Source organism: Curcuma longa, unplaced genomic scaffold, assembly GCF_044706935.1.
Source record: "Curcuma longa cultivar G26 ecotype Majalengka, Jawa Barat unplaced genomic scaffold, ITB_CL_G26_1.1 utg2798_np1212_758248_RagTag, whole genome shotgun sequence".
Lineage (NCBI taxonomy): Eukaryota > Viridiplantae > Streptophyta > Magnoliopsida > Zingiberales > Zingiberaceae > Curcuma > Curcuma longa.
The window spans coordinates 673,034-696,769 of record NW_027435600.1 but is presented as its reverse complement, the minus strand read 5'-3'; the positions used below and the strand labels follow the sequence as shown (position 1 = coordinate 696,769).

The following is a 23,736-nucleotide window of genomic DNA, read 5'->3' as shown; positions in this document are numbered from 1 at the left end:
TCTGTAACAAGTGATTTGAGCACAATGGAGAGATCGAAATCATGACATGTAGCCTATACAAAAGTAACATTGACGAGTTGGCAAGTAGCGCGTAAACATACTGTAAAAGGACATTGCACGAATTAATGTAGAAACGGCAAGAGTATCATTGAAAAAATATAGAATAGTTGATTTTCTACAAGCGACTGACAAAGAAGCCCAAAATCAGCCATTCACTTGTTGGGCGTTTGCTGACCTCGTCATGTCTAATTGTTTATTTACAAGCTGATCTGGGCTTTTGGAAACAAAATGAAAAAACACGATACAGAAAAATAATTTTTTACAAAAAAAAAGTTTACTGGGGAAGAGGTTGGATGCTTGAACACCGCAGTAATTAAAAAAAAAGGAGAGAAGCTCAACCTCTGCTTCACTCTCACTTGTTTTCACTCATAAGATGGGCAGTGAGTGTTGATGATTTCTGAGTTCAAATTAAGTTAAAATGGTTGATGAGGCCCTGTCTGGTATCCGGAGATTATATCTCTTGTATACCCTTTCACGGTTTTCCGACCACCATGTTTCTGCTTGTTGCTCCCCGAACTTTCTTCGACTGTTAAATAAAATCATTCCATGGTTATAAGGCAGGTTTGAGAAACATTACTTGAATCTTTCTTTTCTTTTCCCTTTGGGAAAACTCAAAAAGATTGAACTTCTAAGGAGCAAAACAATAATAAAAAGAGAGGCAGAAAAATGAGTTAAAGTGCTTTAGTGCAAGCAACCACACTACCTGAAGCGCACCCTTTTTAGGTCTCTGGTTCCATCTCGAAGTGTAACCAGTGTAATATAAACACCAGGTTCAAACTGTTCAATCCATTCTGCTTCGACATCAACACTTGCTGAGCTGGAACTTCTGAATGCTGAAGGAGCATCATTCCCTCGAGGAGTCGCCGTTTCTCTAAATGCTGGAGCAGCATCGTTACCTCGAGGAGTTGCTGTTTCCCTAAATGCTGAAACAGTATCGTTACTTCGAGGAGCTGGAATTTCCCTGTTCTCAGTATTCTCGGATCCCACAATAGGTGCTTGAAGTTCTCCTAAGCCACTGCGCTGTGGATTCATATTTTTATCCATCATACTTTTGGAGGTTAGGAACTTTGGAGTTGGAGGTGAGCTTAGGTCATTTGGTGGATAAAACACCCTACTTGCCGAATTACCAATTGCAGTTACATTTATTTGTCCTGGGAAAACACTTCTGGATACAACCACACTAGGGCCATTACTAACATCATTTGTATTCAGTTCTCCAGTAGAAGCTGTGTGCTGAATATATGATGACTCGTCACTGTTTGACAGATCCAATGATTTCATTGTGGTACTGTCATGGATCCCATGAGGAAGTCTTTCAGCCATTTCTTTTAGCTACAAAAAGGAAATAAAGAGCAATAAAACAAATTACCAGCAATAAAATATAGCATAACCATATGAAAATTCAGTTATGGCTCATGAAGACAGTCTCTAGCAGAAATGAAAAGATTGGTGAAGCTTTTCCAAGGTTCCCAAACCAGATAACAATCACCGTACAACATTAGAATACCAATAGTAGATCTGAGAACAAAGTTATAGCAAATTGAAGAAGATGAATGGAAGGCTCAAGAAAGAAAATGAAGGCATGTCACTATTCTAGCGTGGAATAGCCCTGATGCAAGTTATATAGCTGCCAGATCCACTGCAAGTTACAACATCATCAAACTATATCTGACTACCAATATTTCCTTCTCTACACATGAAAAAAAATGTCAAAAAGTGGCATGCCCGACAAAGTTAATGTACTGCAGACTTGGGAGATGATCTCTGCAATGCATGCATGATATAATATTACAGTTTCAATTATTGTAGATCATGTGTCTAACAGCCCATGTTGAGAAAAATGGATTTCTCCTTTTGTTTTTTTGATGATCCAAGTTTTTGAGATTTGCCCGACTAATCCTAGAGGTAGACGGTTTTTCCTCCTAATCCGCCTATTAGATAAATCCGGAGCATAGCTTATACACACTTAGAAGCCGACCTCCAGGATTTCATCTCATTTGAGATTCAAATCCTAGTCCTCTTATTGCTCCTCTGAGTGTTTTACCACCACACCACACCCATGGGGGCAAAAAAAATAGATTTCTCCTTTGCTCGCAAGTGAAGTGATCAACATGAATAATAAATTTAAATATGTCTATTTTACTAGGGTCATTTCTGTCATTTAAGGTATCTCCATACTCTTGAATAATACAATGTTTTTGAATAAATTGCATTGCATGGATTTGATATGTCAAGCATATTACACATCTAGAACTAGAAACGAAGCATAAAGAATAAAGAATAAGGTTTCTTTGCTATTAGATCACTTTGGTTAGTGCAAAGTATTGAAATTTCAACAAGTTCTACTTGTTCTAGAAACCAAATCTATTAATGCAATCGACCCCTGGTCAAGGTTGACCATGGTCCAAGATTTTAAAATTTGATCAATATATTTGAATAATGCAACTCATGATTGGAGATAAGGTGTCAAGTATGATAGTTGATAGTGGAAGAAGCCCAAAATGAGTCGAGGTCGACTAAACATTAGGTGTTGACAGAAGTCAAAAGCTCAATAAGGAGTTAGCAAGGTAGAAAGTCCAAGTGGGGCAATGTTGACTAAACACTTGGTTGATAGGAAGTCCAAAAGGATCAGGTAGGCACTAGGAAGTCCAACCAGTGTAGGCAGTAGGAAGTTCTAAAAAGTCATGGAAGATTAGGTGTTAGGCACATGAGATGAAGTTCTGATAAGTCATAAACGAACTAGATATCAAGCACTTGTTGTGGAAGTCAAGACAAATCATGGAGAATTGGATGTTTGGCAAGGGAGGAAGTCTAGGTGGGTTAAAAGTCCTAGAGAAGTGGATTCTAGGCAGTTCACTAGCCAAGTGTTAAAGTCCTAACAGCGAGGTTGTGAAGTGGAAGTCCTCGTGGTGAGACTGGGCAAGTGGAAGTTCTGGCGGTGACGTTGAGAAAGTGGAAGTGGTCACAATGAGGCTAGGCAAGGAGAAATCCCAGAGGAGTATAACTCTAGGCAATGGAAGTTTCAGTAGGCCAACGTTAACCTATAACTGGGCAAAAAGAAGTCTTGGTAGCTAGATACTAGGCAATGTGTAGTCTCAAGGATGAGGAGTCTCTAAGCACAGAAAGTCCTAGTAGACAGGTTGAGATCAATTCGATATTGGACAAGGTTCAAGTCATGGTAAGTCAAAGTCAGCATGTATTAGGCAAAGGAGGAAGCCCCAGAGATATAAGGTCTCTTGCCACAACACTAATCCAGCCTTGGTAGGGTTGGAACCACAGTACCAATCAACTAATGGAAATAGTATAATTGACTGAAACCAAGAAATTGTAGTTTAGATGGATTCAGGGTTTGAGCAATCAACTGGGGCTAATGGCAATCCAATGATCAACTAGTCAACTCATCAACTGACGCAGGCTAAAATTTGACCGATGAACCAGTCAACAGTATCACTCGTCCAATCGGCTAAGTAGTTGGCTAGCGCATGGCAGTCGATTGATGACTCAATCACGATGTGGACAATTGAAGCAAATGACAAGGTCATAATCCAAAGGATTCAATCATGGCTTTATCTAGCCTATTCAACTGATGAACCATTCAACGGAATAACATGTCCATCTCCAAGCAAAATAAACCATATGTCATAGAGGAATGACTAATAATCAGTAAGGAATCAACTGATCACTTGCGAACAAAAGACTTATAAAAGCTAATCTAATGGAGATTTCGAGAAAAGCATTTGTGATTGGTTCCAAGAAGAGCGTTGTTGCATTTCAAGGCCTTCGTGAGTAACATACAACAATCTACATAGACCAACAAGCAACCAAGCAATTTTTCCTTATGTAATTTTTGTCATTCTTGCATCTATTGTGTTTTTGCTTATACATTTGGTATTTGGTTATACTTTAGTATTTCCTTTGTGTTTGTTGTAAACAACAGGAACCTATAAGATTTTTCTCCGCCTTCGCAAGGTGTCCAAAGTGGAGGAAGTTTAGCAGCGTTACCGTAAGTAATCCATTGATGAATCATAAGCCATGGAATAGGAACCAACGGTCCCGAACCACATAAATAGGTTGCTTTCTCTCTACTTGTATTTTTGTATATTTGTTTATTTTTCTACATTTCCGCCTACAAAACCAACAAATGTGACTCAGAGTTGTAATCTGGATTTTATAGCTTTAAGATCCTAACCAAATTGGCTTAGATGAAACAAATCTCAACCAATTGGCTGAATGGTGTTTGCAGTCTATTTTCAAATATACTGCAAGTGTCTGTGCTTTGTTTGCAGAGCATGTCTGATGCTTTTAATGGTTCTTCAAACCATACATTCCCAGTCATGAAAACAGCTGCACAGTGCCCACATATGAGGGCCTGAATGCAGAAAAAACCAAATTCACAAAATTAGTACATGAATGATAAGAACATTGCTGCTCTTTTTGCACCCGGCCCTGATGCAAGATATTATAAGAATGTTATAACACATTAATTTATTGAACCATTTAAAATGATTTTATTGATCAATATATGGATATCCCTGATCATTGACATATTAAATGTGAAGATACACACTATTTGACTGTAAGCTGCAATCCAAAATTACCTGTGCTGTTAGAGATTTTATAACTTCTTTTGCAGCTTTCGATTTTGCAGATTCCTCAGCAACAAGCACCATCGCATCTTTCAATTTCTTTTCAGCCTTCTGCAACTCAAAGTCTTGGCGTTCACAACGTTGTCGTAAACTTTCAACCTAGTTATCATGCATCAAATCAATAAGCAATTAGCAGGTCAATGATGCTTTAAACAACCAGAGGGGAAATATACCTCAGCACGTGATTTAAGAAGTTCATGATTCAGAAGATCATTTGTTTTCTTCAAGCTATCAGAAACAGTTTTGGAAAAAGAAAGACCAGAAGTCGTAGGAGTAGGTGTTGTTGAACGTGGAGGAGTAGGTTTTCTTGAAAAAGGTGAAACTGGTCTGGAGAGATTAGCAGATTTTGCTACTGATGTTTGGACTGGTTTAGAGACTGTTTGAAGTATATCAATTCCAACAGGGAAAGCAATAGTCTTCAGAGGTGATACTGAAGAAATTTTAGGAGTCTGAACAATAGAGAAAGCATTAAAAGTCATCCCAATTTTGGCTGTCTTAGTGTCCATGTTCTTGATCAAGTCCAAATTGTTGGAAAGAGACCCCTTGGATAAGGTTTCTGTTTTATCATACTTGTCCTTGCCATCAGTTGAAAGCCAGACTTTAGTAGTTTTTTTGTTATTGACTCCGCCCATCTCCAATCCACTAGTCAATTTCACATAACATGAATCACATACACGATAGGGTTTTCCAGGATTAGGAGATAATGCTGCTCTTAAGGCCTTCTTTGAGCTGCATTGATGGCAGTGTACAAGCCCACAGTTATAACAATTGTGCTTTTTTCTAGTGAAACCAAAAGGCAGTCTACATGCAGAGCACAGGGATTGCTCTGCTCCAGAAACCCACTTATGCTGACATATGACAGTTGTGAAGTTTGACCCACAGGAGACATGTTTGACTAGTCTATCTTTCAGAGCGTCAACAAGTGTAGGTAATTTACGGTCTTCAAAGTCACCGTGGCCTAATCTTCCGTTAGCTCCCTTCCCCCATGTGTAAACTTCTCCTTTGGATGTCAAAACTGCAACATGATATGAACCACAAGCAACCTCTGCAACAGGTTCAACTGCTAATTTGTCTTCAACCAAGCACGGATACTTTCCATCGGACCTGGGATTGCCAAGCTGACCATAAACAGTACTTCCCATAGTAAAGAGCTGTCCTGAAGTGGTCAAACCGATTGTAAGACTATGGCCACAAGCCAGTCTGTGAAAATTGTAATCTATCAGTGAAGGCACACAGGTTGGCTTAAGTCGTGCTACCTTATCACCATGGCCAAGGCGGTACTTGTCCCCATCACCCCAAGTGAACAATTTCCCTGATGATGCACTAGATTGTGTCACCATAACCTCCACAATGGCAGCAGTGTGCCAAACACCACATGAAACATCAATTGTCTTCAACCCAACCAATGATTCAACCTCCCTTGGGAATAAAACTGTTTGACGATCTCCATGGCCTAACACACCAAATGTTCCATCACCAAATGTAAACAACTGCCCAGTTGTAGTTATGATAGCTGTATGCCAAACACCACAAGAAACATGAGAAACTTGAAGGCCCTCTAAAGGAAAAGAAACTCTTTTTGGTACCCAGTGACACACATTTGTCCCGTGACCAAGAAGTCCTGCATTATGTGTTCCATCTCCCCAGGTATAAAGTTCACCTGCTGCAGTAATAGCACAAGTATGGAACTCCCCACATGCAACGTAATCAACATTGAATGTTGAAAGAGATTCCAATAACCGAGGGTGAATAATGTCAGTTCCAACTCCATGACCTAATCGTCCACCAGATTCCTCACCCCATGTAAATAGTTCACCCTGTCTAGTAACAAGTGCTGCATGCCTGACACCACAGGCTACATGATGAACATCCAAAACAACATTAGACTCTATAGGCTTAGGCAGGAGGATGTCAGTTCTAGCACAGGAAGGATTGCTACTTTTATCAGCACTGATTCTTGTGGAACTATCGCATATGACTTCACCCCAAACATAAACATCGCCAGCTGCATCAAAGTCATCCTGTGCAGAACCATGACTAGATGTGCTAGGAACACTTGAAACACTGATCCTAAAACCATCTGATGAGACTCCTTTGGCATGCATATTCGTCACATCTGATGTTTCTGAAGGAACAGAGTAGTCACAAGAAAGATTATTTTGTATGTTACTCGAAGTTAGTCTGCCCTCTGAAGAATTGTAAGTGGAGCTAACTGACTGATCACTTATACTGTTTGATGCAGATTCTCTACCATCCTGGAATCATTTGTATGTAAGAATATATGAGAAAAGTGGCACATCTAGCAATGCATGTTTAAGGAAAGAAACAAATAGATAAATACATAAACATAATGTTGAATATAATGATAGACTAAGACGTCAAAGGAGCAAACAAACTTTGGAAATTTCTATTGCCTCAATTGATGAGTCTCATGGGTCGTTGTGTATGAGCATAAGATTATCCTTTAGAACATCAAAATGTAGACAAGTTGACGTAGCATAATGATAGATCTATGTGCCTCAGTTGATGAGTCTCATAAGGAATTGTGTATGAGCCAATACCCATTGTGAATATCTCTACCTCTACCCCTATCCAATTCTATAATTTTAAATGGGTACCTGTGACACTTATAGGTGTCAAAAAGGTAACCAAAACTTGACGAAATATAAACATGAAATAAAGAAAAAAAATCGAAAGGTTAGGGCTTTAAAGCATGATTTAAAATCTTGAGCCGTATTGGAATTTCGGTTTATGACCGGAATGATACGGTTTCAGTACCGTATCATGCCAATATGATTTCGATATTTTTAAAATATATTAATTAAAAATAAAAAATTTAATCTAAATATTAAAAATTATAATGCAAAAACATTAAAAAAATAATTTTTTAAAAAAAGGGGATCACAACGCCTCCATATGATAAATAAATAAATATTTTATTTATATTTTTGAAATTAAAATAATAATAATAATATATATTAAATTAATAGGATGGCGTTATTAGGCTTTGATTAAGCCTCTTTAGATTATCCTATTATGAAATTATTAACTTAAGTTTTAATTTTTCCCCTAAGTTTCTGCACCCTGCGCCCACGTGCATTTCCCGCCGCAACTTGCTGAAGGCGCGGCGGCCTCGCCTCGATCCGTCGGAGGCGCGGTGGCCTCGTCTCGACCCGCGGAGGTCACCTCCACAATGCCGGTCGTGTTGGTGTCGGACGAGTGGCGGAATAGTAAACTTCTCCATTTTGCCCGACACGAAATGAAATTTTAAACCATGCTTTGAAGTATGTATAATATGTTTATTGTAAAATATATTTAATTTCTTGTATCTACTACCTAAGTCTTTAAACTCAATCATGCCTCATACTTGCTGCAACTTACTACTATTTTATCCAAACTCATGCAAATCCATTTAATGGGTACATTTACCTGTTTAAAGAGGTCGGTAGAATAGAAGTTGGTGTGCGCTTGAACATAGATCAGCAAGCATGGATGTATGTAGGCATGAAAGCCTTCAAATGCATTTCACATCCTCGAAATAAAAAATATATTGAATGATGTCTATGTTGTTAGCAAGTTTAAGAAATAGGAAGGAACCAATTCTCATCAGCTTATGATATAGATTTTGGCTCAGGAAAAATTTCAATTGGAGCATCTAGAAGATTTTCAGAAAGTTTGCCATTTTTAGACATGTATAACCTCCTACAGCCAGAGTGATTATGCCTTAAGAATCAACATGCAATTATAATGTTTATTGCTCAATCTGAGAATTTGCGTAACATTGACATGGAACTCTTTTTAATTTCACAGTTGTAACTTGATTCTATGGACAAATGGACAAATCTTACATGGCAACATTGGGAGTTGTTTCAATGTAGTGATGAAAATCACTAAGCGCTGAGTGATGAAAATCATACAATTTAAGGAGCTTTCTTTGGGAAAGGTTTATTAAATTTGAAAGTGAACTAGTAACCCAAATTATATAAGAGGTCACAATTTTACTGAGGTGATGCAGCAAAAATTTGCAATACACCTGGAATTCAATCGGTGGATGTGCTATTGCAATTTGCAGGTTTTAATCAACTCCCTTAACTCTCACAATTAGCAAATGTTGTTATCTACTGCAATGAATCCTTCCTCTCTTTAAAATTTTTTGTCACAGACCTTAACATTGCTGGAAAACTATTGGTCGTATAGAATCAATCTTGCTACTGTCGGTATCAACCACTCATAGAACCTAAGTATTTATCATATCGAATGAGTAATGCCACAGGATCAAAATTGTTCAACTAATAAAAAATAGAAGTGTTATAATATATGAGATAAAATTATAGTATTACATTTTTATTACAACAATTTTCGACAATCTACACTGTTTAATGTATCAAATGAACAGTAGATTTCTCTATGTATGGTACAGTTTACTCCACAATTTCAAACAGTGATCCACTAATTAAAGCTGAAACTCTAGAAAAATCATAGAGAAGAGGTAAAGTAAAATAGAAAGCAAACTAATTCAAGATATTCAATTTATTGTATGAAACACAAGCTCATGCAGTAAAAGGCCAACTGGATATAGTCATAGATATATGACACCTCTGTTCATGATCCTTAAAACCTCTGAGGTATGTTTGTTTAAGACATGCTATCTGGAATATAGATGAAAGTAATAAAGAAAAAGTTTATTCAATCAAAAAAAAAGAATTATTACATCCATATAAGACACCAATATAAAACTACTAGCATAATACCTGATGTACATTAATTAATATATTCTAACACTCACCTAAATCTACAGCAAAGATATCATTGAATGTCTATCATGCACACAAATAGAAAAAAATTTATGGCAAAATAACAGATCAAATAGATACTAATCATGTCATAATTAAAGAAGACAAAGCACTGGTGCATCATTTTGGCAAATTTGATAGTGCAATACTAAAGTCTCTGAGTGAAATATTCTATCTTAACTCACCTTGAACTGAAAAGATGTCAGCTGTCTGTGAAGATGAAGACAGAAAATTCTAAAGGATTGCCGAGAAAAGAGAAGTAGACTAGGGTTGAACGAGGTCAATGATGATAAAATATTGAGCGAATGAGTAAAGAGTCATATATAACTCCAAGAAGGAAAAATGGCATAAGAATAAATGAGAATATTTACTTGAGCAAAGACAATGAAAGCATAACTAATCTATTTTTGAATCTTGCAAGCATTGGAGAGAACTCTTAAAGCATGGTGTAAAATGTGTTATGTGCTTATCTGTCACATCAGCAACCAACTATAGCCTCATTTCAGCAATGAAGAAGAGATGAATCCTTAATAATTCCATTCAATTTAGTTAATTATATCTTAGGTGCATTTGAAGAAGTAGCTGTGTCAACTGTTGTAACAGATTTTAATATATATGTATTTGGAGTCAATCCACCATTTATCAAGGTACTAAAATGAGTTAAAGGGTTACGAAACAGAAAAGAATTATTAACACTATATATGTGATGGTTATACAGCAATAATAGCAAACAATTTTAATCATAAAACAATTCTTCTCCTGCATTATCTTCCAAGAAGATATGAGATTATCTAAATAAATCCAAAGAGATATTTACATCCTCTTCTAGCAGCAAACATTAGTTATTGTCAGTATTATTTTAAATACCCATATTGGCTGTAGCGAATCGTTTTGCATACAAGCCAAGATGCAGCATGGGCCCGATATTCAACACCCTAGCAGACCTTCACTGGCATCTTCCAGTGGTAATTTTTACATCAACAACTCAGAAGAAATTCCCAATGAGTTTCCTCTTCTTCTTTGAAACAGGACTCAACATGGCACCACCATGATCTCCTTCTGGACAACAACTGATACCCCAACATGGAATGAGACTTTAAGCCATGATCCTCACCCATGGTATTTGATCCTTGTCTAGTGTCTCTAACAACTAGTCTCTCTCTTTCATCAATCCCCTAGTACTCTTGAACCAAGAGAATGCATCCTCCTTTCCCCCCTAAAACTGATCTTATTGAACCAATTCTTCAATCTGACAATTGTTCTTCTTGCTATCATGGTGTAAAACCACTCCCGAACACCCTTTTGCTCCTCTCTTGACATACAAGTCCACTTTAATGACACCTCCCCTGTTCACTGAACTCCTAGCCAGAATCCCAAAAAGCCTCCTCTCTCCCCTCACTAAATAATTCTACATCGAATTGGATCAAGTTCACATCTTTGAAAATAATTCTACCAAACAAAACTCCTATTGGAATAAGTTCCAAAATGCAATCTTCCTCTTCTCCTATCCTATCACCCTTACTAAAGCCAACATCACAACTACCCCTCTCTTTTACTTGATCATCCTCATATTCCAACGTCATTATTTTCATACCCTCCCTTCTTTCCTTGATCAATCCTCTCTTCCAAAATTGCAATTGCCACCACCATCACTTCTTCTGTTGTCCATCTTCTCACCCTTCTAATACTCCAATATCAATAGAGTGCCAAATCTATTGCTCTGACTCCCCATACCTTCTAGAGCATCATTTGACTTCAAACTTTTATTTTTTCACCACTTATGTAATTGTCCCATCCTTCTACCTAGATGTATTCTCTCTTAACGTGTGGCCATCACCATCCTTCCTCCCCACATTCTTCTACCACTCCACTAGCACTTCCAAGTGAACTTCCTTTCTCCCCCTCTTCTCCTTAGAGATGTGCTATCTACCCTCACATTTGCATGATCTCTTCCCCCCATCTTTGATGCATGTTTCTTCTACTCACTAAAGTCCAATCTTCTATTTAATCAGCTTCATCACTTCCCACACATGCATCTTGTGTAGGATGGTTAAACCAAGCTCAAGCTTGAGAAGAAAGATGGTTTTACAAAAGCTTATTTTCTAATTCTAGCTCAAGAACAAATACACTTTTAATAACGATAGACTTATCTAAAAGGTATGATCCACAACCAAGTTCATAGGAGTTAGACCAAGTATTAGAAGAGACTTATCCTAAAGGTAATGGTCCACACCCAATTTTATAGAAGGAAGAGGTGTAATCTCTCTCTACATGTGTGTGATTTTTTGCCAATTAATAATAAAAATTATGGTTAGTCTCAAAACAATTACTTCTACATTATCCTCTTCTAGGAAGATCATGGTCCTCTTCTAGAATGAGACCTTGTATTGTCCTTTATTCATGTTATTCTCACACATGGTATTGAATCCTAAGTAACCGTAACAAAATGAGATTTAGAGTTTCGATATTTATTCTAATAGAAGAGAATGCTAAGAGAGAGAGAGAGTAATTTTTTCACATGCTACTCTCGCATATGTCAACACATTGACGGGAGCTTCGTGCACTGGGTTGTTCCCCTTTTATATGTCAAGAGAAAGAAAGTAAAACTTTGATATCGACTCAAGAGGATAAAGATGTTGGCAATGAGAAAGAGAATAATGATTTCTTATTTTTAGCTATGCAATATGTGATAAAGGTGGATAAGGTAAAAGTTGATGATGATATAAGGACAATGGTAACACTTAGCTTTGAAACATTTTTTTAGTTGCACTTTTTTCTTACTTGATGCTACTATTTTTTTAAAGTGTTTCCTTTTCTTCAAAGGTTGCTTTTCTAGATTAGAGTTGCATTTCTTGATTTACAGTTGAATTTCTTTAGAGATTGAATCTTTTTATCCATGCTACCCATTTTTAAAAAAATCTCCTACCAATGTCTTTCTTCTTTTTTGCTTTTGTTGCTCAAACCTGCTCAGGTCCTTGTCATGGGCTTGGACTTCGCCATTTGGTTTGGGTTCAAGCTAGAGGTTTGCTTCCATAAAGCCCACACATGCCTCAGCATTGCATGAACTATGTGCATAGTTTACAGGGTTAGGTAGGAGACAGGGAAAGCAATGGCAAACAGAGAAGAAGGTCAAGAGATTTGGCTTATAGATAGGATAATGAGTCAGACACAAGGATACTATCTCCATAGAGAGGAACTCAAGGGAAGCTAAGGTCGGGGTAGGATCTATTGTAATTGGACAATGTTGTTGCACTGACTAAGCAGTGACTGAGGCATTGAGGTGTCAGCCACAGAGGGTGTAGCAACTTTTGCCAATGGACTGGGTGAAGTAGGAGGGTGCAATGTAACAAGGGACAATATTGAAGGATGCACAAGAAGGTGGCACAAGAAGTGAATCTATTGATGATTAAGGAAGGATCTTGCCAAGATGCAATCAAGCAACAATGGTGCTTTACACATGGAAGGAGACAAGGGTTGATGATACGTTTACTTGCACGCATAGACAAAGTAGGCACATTGGAGAAATAAGGAGGATATTTCTGGTGGTCTCAGTACAAATCAAAGTTAAAGAAAGGATGAGATGTAGAGAGCAAGAAGTGTGCAGTGGAGGGAGGCTGCAACAGCGACACTACACCAAACTCGTGGCCTCCCCTTCAAAGGGATTCAAGATGAAAATATCGTAGTTTGTCAGTATGCTATAACACCATGTTGAAACTAATAGAGCAAGTTTCACTTGAAAAAAGAACAATCACATAATATGCCATGATGGAATTAAACTATATATTCCATTCAGAATAGAACCAAAGAGAATTCTTTAGAGTCACACTTACTTCAGAACAAAATCCTCCATTGTTCCATCCGTCTATTTTGGAACGACCATATTGTCCTATGGAAATTAATGCCTTGAGACCTGAAAACCAAACTTCCGCTTCAACTTTATCCTTGCATATCTATTGCAAATAAGGACAACAATAGTCAGGGGAACTAGGAACATAGTATAAATGATAATATACGTGCCTAAAAATGACTAGGAAATTCTTACAAGATCTAGAGATCTCTTGCCATCCTTGTAGATAAGCGAAAAGGATAAGTAGTCTTTATCTGGGCGTAGATGTCTTTGAAAAACAGGCTGAAGACAAGCATTCATGTTGATTATAAGAATCTTATAAAATTCAAAATAAAAAGAAATATGAAAAGTAAAATGAATCATGGTGTGATCTCACAGTTCTTTGACCAGGTACAATTCTTGAAACGGAAGCTAGCTTCAAATATTTTTCTCCACTACTTGATAACCAAATCAAAGTTGATTCATCCTGTAAAAGTGTTGATTAAATAATTAAAGATTCTCCACTTTTCATTTCTTCAGAAATGAAATTCTCTATCATTCAGCCATCATGGATCATTAAATTTCCAAGGCACAGTTTAAGCATGTATTTCAATTAGCAAGTTCTTTGGTCAGAAAGAAAATGTACCATTATGGCATGAGAAAATAAACTTTACTAGAGTGGGCATTCAAGTTACTTACTGGAAATAGTTAACTATTTAACATAAATGCATAATGTAAGTAGTCAATTAATTATTGATACCAAAGGTACTTAGATCCACAATCAAGATATAATCCACTATAGAGAATCAGTACTTTTCTTCGGCTAGTTTTTCTCACAAATCAAATAGGTGAAACTGTGATATGTTGGAGATACAAATATAAAATCCTGGACAAATTTGAAGAGAAGACTAGTAGTCAACTTACACTTGATAATCTAAATGGGTAGAACTTTGGCTTCCCTTTCCGACCATATTTAAGCAACTGAGCACCTTTTTTCAATGCAATCAGTGACTAGAGAAAAAAGGTTAGGATTAGGCATTAAATAAGCTGAAAAATCAAGTTGGTGAAACTACAATTAAAACAATATATAGGGTACAGAATTGTAAAAGTCAAATGCTTCATATGAAAGAACAGTACAGGACAATTTATTTACCATATCTTTCCTAGTTGTCACATTTGAGCAAATTCTGCTAATAATAGGCAAGAACTTTGTTTTCTCTACACACAGTTCTCTAATAAATAGCTTGAACTTGTGATAATCAAGTTAGTAACTTGTAAACTATCTAACCTGTGACAACGCACCTTGAATTCTTAATACTGTTGGGTTGCAAGGGTGCAAACATAGTCCCACATCTAAAGTACATGGAAAAGATCATGGGGTTAAAAGGATAGAAAGTATCTCCATTGGAATGAGGCCTTTTGGGGAGAGCCCAAGAACAAAGTCATGAGGGTTTAGGCCCAAAGTAGACAATATCATACCATTGTGGAGATATTTTGATTCCATCGGTACTAACAAGTGGTATTAGAGCGAGACCGCTCTTCACCGGACTAACCGCCGGATGAGTCATGATCCAGATCTAACCATATGATTTGAACCTTAAACAAAGGAAGTGGGTGCTCCCGTGTCTGAATCAAGAGGATCAAACACCAGGTGAGAAGTCCTAGTAGGTCGGGTGGACCGAGAGGCAAAAAGTCCTAGTGAGAAGTCCTAGTAGGTCGGATGGACCGAGGGGCAAAAAGTCCTAGTTACAATTAGGTGGGAAGTCCTAGTAGGTCGGGTGGACCAAGGGGCAAAAAGTCCTAGCTGGTGAGAAGTCCTAGTAGGTCGGATGGACCGAGAGGCAAAAAGTCCTAGTTGCAACTAGGTGGGAAGTCCTAGTAGGTCGGGTGGACCGAGAGGCAAAAAGTCCTAGCTGCGGTTAGGTTGGGAAGTCCTAGTAGATCGGGTGGACCGAGGGGCAAAAAGTCCTGGTGGGTCGAGGATTCAGACATCAAAAAACGACGTTGAGGGGGGCCTGTGGTCCTTTGTTTGAGGGGGGATTGTTGGGTTGCAAGGGTGCAAACATAGTCCCACATCTAAAGTACATGGAAAAGATCATGAGGGTTCAGGCCCAAAGTGGACAATATAATACCATTGTAGAGATATTTTGATTACATCGGTACTAACAAATACATCTTCAATATTATATCCTTATTATTGACTCAATATTACATCTTCAATCACCCACAAATTTGGATCAATACATAGTTTAATCATGAATATTTTAATATATTAGACTCTTGTAAATTATGAAAACAGTTGGTCTTTTTCCCTTGAAAATCCAATATTATTCTCAAATGTCTCTACGTATAGTATCATCGAAAATCAGCATAGTAATAGACCAGGTTTAAAATCTCATATCATGTTAGAGTCTAGTTCTCCAATCAGAATGGTACAATTTCAGCGTGATGTTGTCATGCCGAGACTTAGCATGCTCACAAACGTGTCAAGATAAATTCTTTAATGTTTTAATCACATAATGTGCATCCATAACTTTACTTTCAAATATAAGTCTATAGCAATTAAAAAGAATTGTTTGAATTAAAATTTCAAAGCATACAACTATTGATTACGCCATGCAAATAATTAAGCATCATCATCATACAATATTCATTGACACAAATAGTGATTGACTGGAATGGTACATTTTGACCATGCAACCTAGAATGGCACGAGATTTCAAGCCATGACAAAGCACAAAACTACTACGTTACTCTATACCTTGTTTAATGGACTTTTCATTGATTGTCATCTCTCTCGTGAATTCTTTCCTGAGGTTAACAAGTCAAATGATAATGGAGCTGAATGCTTCTTAAAACTGAACTTGAAATGTAGCAAATTAGATGACACAAGAGTCCATACATGTCAATGGTGTACCTAAACAATGTTATGTTTTACAAAAGAAAACCTAGATGTCATGATCCTTTCAAAAAATTTAGCTAGAGACATAATTAAGGCTCTATACAACAATTCCCACCAAACCAAATTGCTATGATACGTGAGATTTAAAAAAAAAGTATGAAGATAATACAAGAAAGGCTCGATTAATATATGCCTACGGGCGCGATCGACGCGCCACTCGCCGGCGCTCCGTCTGGCGTCGGATTCCGCGGGATAGTGGCCGGATTCCGCGGAATTCGGCAAAACAGGGTTGGCAGTGCGTGCGCGTCGTTTCCGGCCACTATTTGGCCGGAAACGGCGTGCGCCACTATCGACGACGATCGGGCCGGATTCCGGTCGCGATTCGGCCGGAATCCGACCCGATCGCTGTCGACAGTGGCGCACAGTGGGGGGCGGCATTTTCCGAGCAAATTACGCTGGATTCCGACCACTATCCGGCCGAAATCCGACGTCGGCCGAAGTGCCGGCGAGTGGCGCGTCAATCGCGGCCAAGGCGGTGGCGGCAGCGGCGATGGGTCAGGGAGTCGCGCACGGATTGCGCACGAATTTATCGCGCAGCATATCAAACCCGTGTATATATATATATATATATATATATCCTCGCCCTTTCTTAACCCTTCTCTTCTTTTACAATGCCGCCAATTTCATGCCTTCTTTGTCTGTCCCCAACTCCACCCACAACTGTTATTGATTATTCCTCTCCTTCAATATCTCTCTCCCTCTCTCAATCTCTCTCATAGTCTCTCCTCCTCCTCTTGTTTTGTCGCTATCGCTCAAAGCCAAGGTGAGATGTCACTAAAGGCTAAAGCAAACCACTATGGCCTCCTCTCATTCCCTTTCTCCCTCTTCCTTTCTCATTCCTTATGCCCAAGGCCACACATGTTCTGGTGTCACTGTGCCTCCTGCACCCAATGCACGAACGCCTCGATATCACTGTCGCCCTTATATCTTGACCTCTCCTCTCTCTTTTTGCAATTTCCTTTCCCCACATCACCCTCTCCACACGAGGACTTCGATGGGCAATCAATTTCCCCTCCTTGGCACCATGATGTGCATGGTTCCCGCCTACCTCATCATTATGATAACTAAATATGATAATGACATAACATATAGGAATTATTAAATCAAGATTTGATCACATTGAGTTATTTAATAATTCCTAGATGTTATGTCATTATCATATTTAGTTATCATAAGAGTTTCTAAGTTGTTTAGATACTTGCATTTGTAGATACTCACTCAGGGAACAGGGAACACACTAACCTTGTTTGTAGAATTTTTAACCTTTACATGGTGTATATTCGAGGTGGGTAAATTTATATTTAGATTCACTTTATGTTCTTCGTGCATGAATAGAATTAAATGGATACTAAATTAGTAAAATAGGTTCTAAAGAGGGGATTAATTAAATTTCTTTGTTGTACACATGTGGGTGAATGTAGGAAGTAACACGGGGAGAAGTTATTTTCAGAAAAAAAATGATACTTTGATTACTAATATCATTTGATACATATCTTTAAACTATGATTTATGTGGTGATACTTGTATACCTCTTTGATGCTATAAATTCCTATCTAGGCAATCTGCTAATATGTGGTTAAATTAACACAACAACATTTATTAAAGGATGATTTAAGTTAATCCCAAAAACTAATTTTTAAATCAAATACAAACCCAAGGTGAAATACTATTATGTAAAAGACTTAAAGTGAACCAACTATTGTAAATGGAGAAATAAATACTAAAAAGTGAAAAATTTGGAGCCTTGCATTTTATTTTTAGTGGATTTATTAATCATGGCTAAAGATGATAATTAAAAGTAGATTAATTTACAATAAAAGACTAAATTTTACTTGTGATAATTGATAATAAGTGGATTGACTTGTGATAATAAATGATGATAATTAAAAATAGATCTATCTATAATAAATAAATGATGACAATTGAGTTGCTATAATTAAATATAAATATTGGTATCATCCTAAAAAATGACAATGTGTATAATTGATTAACTGAATGTGAAGCGGAATAGGATTACTTCAAAAAAGAATTTTAATTGTTATTTCTTTGAACTCTTAACTTAAAATATCATATGCATACACATATATCTTATCACCTATTTTATAAATTTGTGCTCACTTTTCGAGTTCTTTAGCCTCCATGAGCGGTATCATTGTAGCAATCACATTATTTATCATGGTTTCTTCCGAGATATGCATTTTATTTTGATTTTGTATTGCCATAAGGCATATGTATATGCAGCCACATATGAAATGCTTTTTAGAACAAGAAAAACAGGATACAAATTCGAGACTATTGAAGAAATTACAAATTTCAAAGGCAACAAAATCTTCAAAGCAAGATAACAAGAAAACACCGAGAAAAAAAATAGAATCAAACAAGAAGCAAGCATATTATCGTCTTCATGGAGATTGACTCTAGCAGGAATCTTAGATAAAGGAAAATTTCCCTTTTCTTCATCTTTTGTACTAGTGTGTACACAGCCATTCCACAGAGATGGCATGACCAGCCATGTTGAGATTTCCCTTTATAAAACATTCAAAGTTAGGTTTTAATGATTATAATATTTGCAAATATTTATCCCATGTCATAGGAATTTATACCTCTTCTCTTCCTAAAAATTCAATGAATTCGAGTGGAAAGATGCATCTGGACCATAACGATTAGTTTATATGATTCTTTACACTAATAAATTAAGTGAATAATGGGGAACCTTTTCTAAGTTTAAGGAATAATGCAGAGAAAAAAATTTCTACATGAGATATCTACCATGTCATCACCCACTAGCTTATAACTGTTAGCCAATATATTCTAAATTATGACACTATGGACCTGTAGTAATCATGACTAAAGATTTCAAATAACATGATGGCTTTGTAAAGTTACGCATACAAAAATACATATCAATTTTGAATTAGTGAAGACCCAAATGCCTATTGTCAATCTGTTAATGACAATGCAACTTTCCTTCATTCTTGTTGAAAAATAAAAGAAATGTAAAAATCTCAAAATTCCCAAGCCCCATTGACCCCCATAATATAATCGTAGATTTTGATGTGATGACCCATCTCACAAAGTATACAATGTATCTCAATTCTCAGTAACTTACAAATTTAACAAGCTCTCAGAACAGAAGTTGATCGAGACCGATATCCATGTTTGATCTTGTTCCTTCCCCTAATTCAACAAATTCACTATCCATAAGTAAGATTAAATGCCCTTGATATGAATTATGTTAGACAATAACCTAATGTATATATGTCAACTTTATGCAAGTAATCCAGTGGAATATATTTTCAATTAGCAGCTGATCCTAGTAAAAGTATGATTAATTTGTACATTCTTTTATCCATCCCTAAGGCCGAAAACACAAATCAACATCATTTTTAAGCCCCCTCATTGTGAAATAAAAGTTGTCATCCATATTTAGTCCAACGAAGATCCCATTTTCACAAGCCATAAATAGATGCTTTTTGATCTTCATACACAAATTGCTCTTTGCAAATCCTTTTATTTTTTTAAGTTTTTAACCAGTCCAACTCCGACCTTACTTGAAGGACCTCGTCACCTAAGGCATCAAGATCGCTTGAGATGGTTATGTTCCCACTTTCTCTTAGCAGTCTAAGTAATTTTATCAGGCATTTATGCACGTTCTGAGAAAACCTGATTAGAAAATTAAAGTTTTCCACCAAAGTTAGGCGAATTCATCCTTCCTTACGTCGAGCCCTTAAATCCAAAGAAGAAAAAAAATGCCACACTATGGTACAATTTAAGGACTAGCTTGAAGCCCATGAATCCGGACCAAAACAGAGACAAAGCTCCGACATCGAGGACCAAGCAAACTCAAACGAGCAATGCAGACAAAAGGTTAGTCTCATCTTGAGATTCCAAGCACGTTCACTGATACAACCAAACAAAGAAATGGAGAAATCCAAGATCGAAAGTCGAACGGGTGGATACCTTATTGATGTCTCGATCAGGGTTCGAGAAGCCAAGGAGATCTGCCATTCCATGAGAATGCCGCAGCCGCCGGAATGGATCCTCTCGCGCTTCCGGGCATCATCCATGGCAGATCCTTTCCGGGACTCTCATCGATCTCAGGGCCAGGAGGAGATGGAGAGCTCTCCCCGAACCCTAGAACTCTCTTCCCTGATCGAGCTCGAGATCGAAACCGTGGAGTCCACAAAAGCGGCTAAAATACGAATGAGGCAGCCGGTGCGTGTCACCGTCGCGCCGGATATCGTCGACAGTCAGCGCAGGGGCTGAAGAGGGAAGGGCGGAGGTGATCGGAGGAGGAAATCTGGAGGCGGAGGAGAGAAGGATAAAAGTAAGAGTCAAAGGAGTCGACATTTATACCACATGTGGAGGGGGGAGGAGTTAAAAAAAAAAAAAAAAGAGGAAGAGAGTCCAAGGTGGGAGGAGACTGGGGAGGTGGTCAGCATCATAGACGTGGTCATAAGCAAACCATGCGGTGACTGGGCCGGTAAAAGAACTTCCTAAAGAGTTCGGATCAGTTTGAGCCAACAAACATAAATAAATAGGGTGACAATATCAAATCCGAATTTTCTTTCCTAAAATTTAATTTTCATAAATATCTAAATCACTCGTGGTACTTTTAAATTTATATAAAATCACATGACTCTTTTTAAAAATATCTCTTGATTAGTTCATTCTAACGTTGAGTGTTCGTCCATATATCAAAAGAGTTTTAGAAATAGATATTATTTGTTAAGTGAATAACATAAATCAAAGAGCATCAACGAGTACGTACTCTTAGCACTTGCGGAGATGTCTCATGAACTCATTGATTCTAATCATGTTTAATTAAATTTTAATCTTCTATAATTTTATCATAAAGTATGGATTTAAATTTATCATTTTTAATAAAAAATAATATCTACATTCCTAAAATTCTTATGGCTCTAATCATGTTTAATTTTTTTTTGAATTATATATGATCATCAATAAATTATAATCAAAATTTATTAATGAACTAATTTAATCAAAATAAGAATAATATATTATTGTGACTCTCCTCGCTGTAATTATGCTCTGTAATTTTGATTTCACACCTTAATTATTAGCCTACGTGAAGAAAAAAATTAACTTTATTTTAAAGAAGATAAATAATAGCTATATAATATATAACATAATCCATTTTTTTAAGATTTTAAATGTATTTCAATGGGTCAAGTGCATCGGACGAGCATGTAGCATTAGCACGGACAATCAGAGAGGTATTTTTGAAAAAAAAGATGTATAATTTGATAATTTTGAAAGTATTATAACGTGCAATTTAAATATTTATAAAAATTGAATGGAAGATTTAAAAAATATCAAATAAAATATGACGATATCATGACATAACAATTTTTTTTAGTAAAAATCAAAAAGGTTTTCTTATTATTGTTGTTTTGGTTAGGCCAGATCACCTCTTTTTAAAAAATTATTAAAACGATGTCTATTATATATATTTTTCATCTTAAAAATTATTGTAATGTGTAGTAGCTATAATTTATCTACTACCTATAGTAGATACAATCATACTAATTAACTACATAGTGTTAAAGTAAACCGACTCATATTTTTTTCAATTTTATCAAAATTATTAGACGGAGTCCTATTAATTGGTGCAACGAGTAAGTTATACGATTAAAATAAATATTTATTATAATTTTCATCAAATTAAAATAATTTTGCTCTACCTAGTTATACTCATAACTACTATAACAATATTAGAATAAAAGTATTATTTTTAGATTAAAACATTATAAGATATTATTTTGATATTTTTAAAAAGGATATCTTTTGAAGAAAATGATAATAAGCGATGTTGTGTTTGATTTTGCCCAATTTTCTTCCGGTATATTCGGTGACATATGAGAATTAATAAGGTTGATCTTTTACTTATTACTAGCTAGTATCATAATATTTTTAAGAAAACGATATGTTTATATATATTTCAAAATGCAAGAATTTAAAATAAAAATCAAAAGAACGCCTCAAATTTAAAAAATCATTAGATGAACATTTCTTTCCCAAAAAAAAAATCAAATGGGAATTTTTTTCATGATTTTATTCTGAAAATACCCTTATACCCAATGTTGTTGTAGTGTAGAAGCTACCTGATAGCTTCTAGATATTGTAGAAGCTATCAATAGCTGCTATAACGTATTTAAAGTGAGTTTAAAATTTATGATTTAAAATTTATACCATATAAAAGCTACCAAGTAGCTACTACAATGTATTTATGATGAATTTAGGATTTAAAATTTAGGATTATAGCAGTTATATAATAGTTTTTACAACTATTTTAAAATAATTTTGATGAAGTTTAAATAATTTTGATCAGATTAATAAATAATATTTTGATATAATAGTTTCAGAGATCCTAACCCCTAACCTCAGTACACGGTGCAGTAGCTATATATAGAGTAACGCCTATACATTATAGCAACTATTGGGTAGCTTCTATACAAATCTTAAATCATAAATTCATCTTAAATATATTATAGCAGTTACTGAGTAGCTTCTACACATTATCGCAACTACCCAGTAGCTTCTACATATTGCATAAGCTACTTGATAGCTACTACATATTGTAGAAGCTACTAGTGGCTTCTATAGCAGCGCTAGGGTCAATGGGTATTTTTGAAATAAATTATGGGAATCATGCTTTAGTTGACTAACACTTAGTCAACCTAAAAATTTAATTCAACTCTCAATTCACCCGTAGTTGCCTTCCATCATAAGAATTTCTTCTATCAAGTTTCTTGTCTCATTCAACTCTCAATGCATCCGATGTAGTAGAATATCTAACATCAATAAACAAAATGATATTTCTAACTTTATTTATAGTCGTCGGGTCATGAGAAAGCCCTTCGCCTCCAACTCTACCTCTCCACCACACGAATGCCTTTTGCGAACAACTTTCGATCTAGCTTTTTGAATTTTGATATCCACAATGGGTTAGAGGGAACATTCCATAGTTTAAAAGAGTGTTGTATGCTCTTATAGCCTTATCTAGCTTTTGTCCCAAGGGGCAAGGCAAAGGCTTTCATCTTCTTCCCGTGCTTAGTGGTTGTGATCTTTCATCTTCGTGGTGAGCATGAAAGTGCAAGTGTTATGAGAATCAACCATTTATTTAATGAGATGTGCATGCTTTGACTTAATATTGGTTGTATCTACCTACCCACACAAAAAGGAAAAAGAAGCAAGAATTTTTTTTTTCTAAAACAAATTGAAACATAATTATTAAATCTAGCACATATTTTATTACAAATCTAGAATCAACTTCAATATATATAGCTAACACGAATAACCACTAACTTTTAAGTTAATAACATAAAGGCTATTGTCTCAAATGGTTACATAAGAGACAGAATGGCTGAAAATTTCTTAGTCAAACTAGTATTTTTTTAATCTATGTAGGTATTCAGAATTATACTT

At 36.3% G+C, this 23,736-nt stretch overlaps 1 protein-coding gene across 1 annotated transcript; it reads right to left on the bottom strand.

Moving 5' to 3' along the window:
• Positions 1–122: 122 nt before the first annotated feature.
• Positions 123–20,584, bottom strand: LOC141820196 (PH, RCC1 and FYVE domains-containing protein 1-like). The gene is made up of 9 exons (XM_074707476.1): positions 20,248–20,584; positions 14,250–14,336; positions 13,723–13,812; positions 13,542–13,628; positions 13,330–13,449; positions 4,880–6,961; positions 4,659–4,805; positions 764–1,392; positions 123–586 (listed from the first exon to the last, which is right to left on the bottom strand). The coding sequence occupies exons 1-9, from the start codon at positions 20,293–20,295 to the stop codon at positions 469–471; spliced, it is 3,408 nt and encodes a 1,135-aa protein (XP_074563577.1). The 5' UTR covers positions 20,296–20,584; the 3' UTR covers positions 123–468.
• Positions 20,585–23,736: the final 3,152 nt, after the last annotated feature.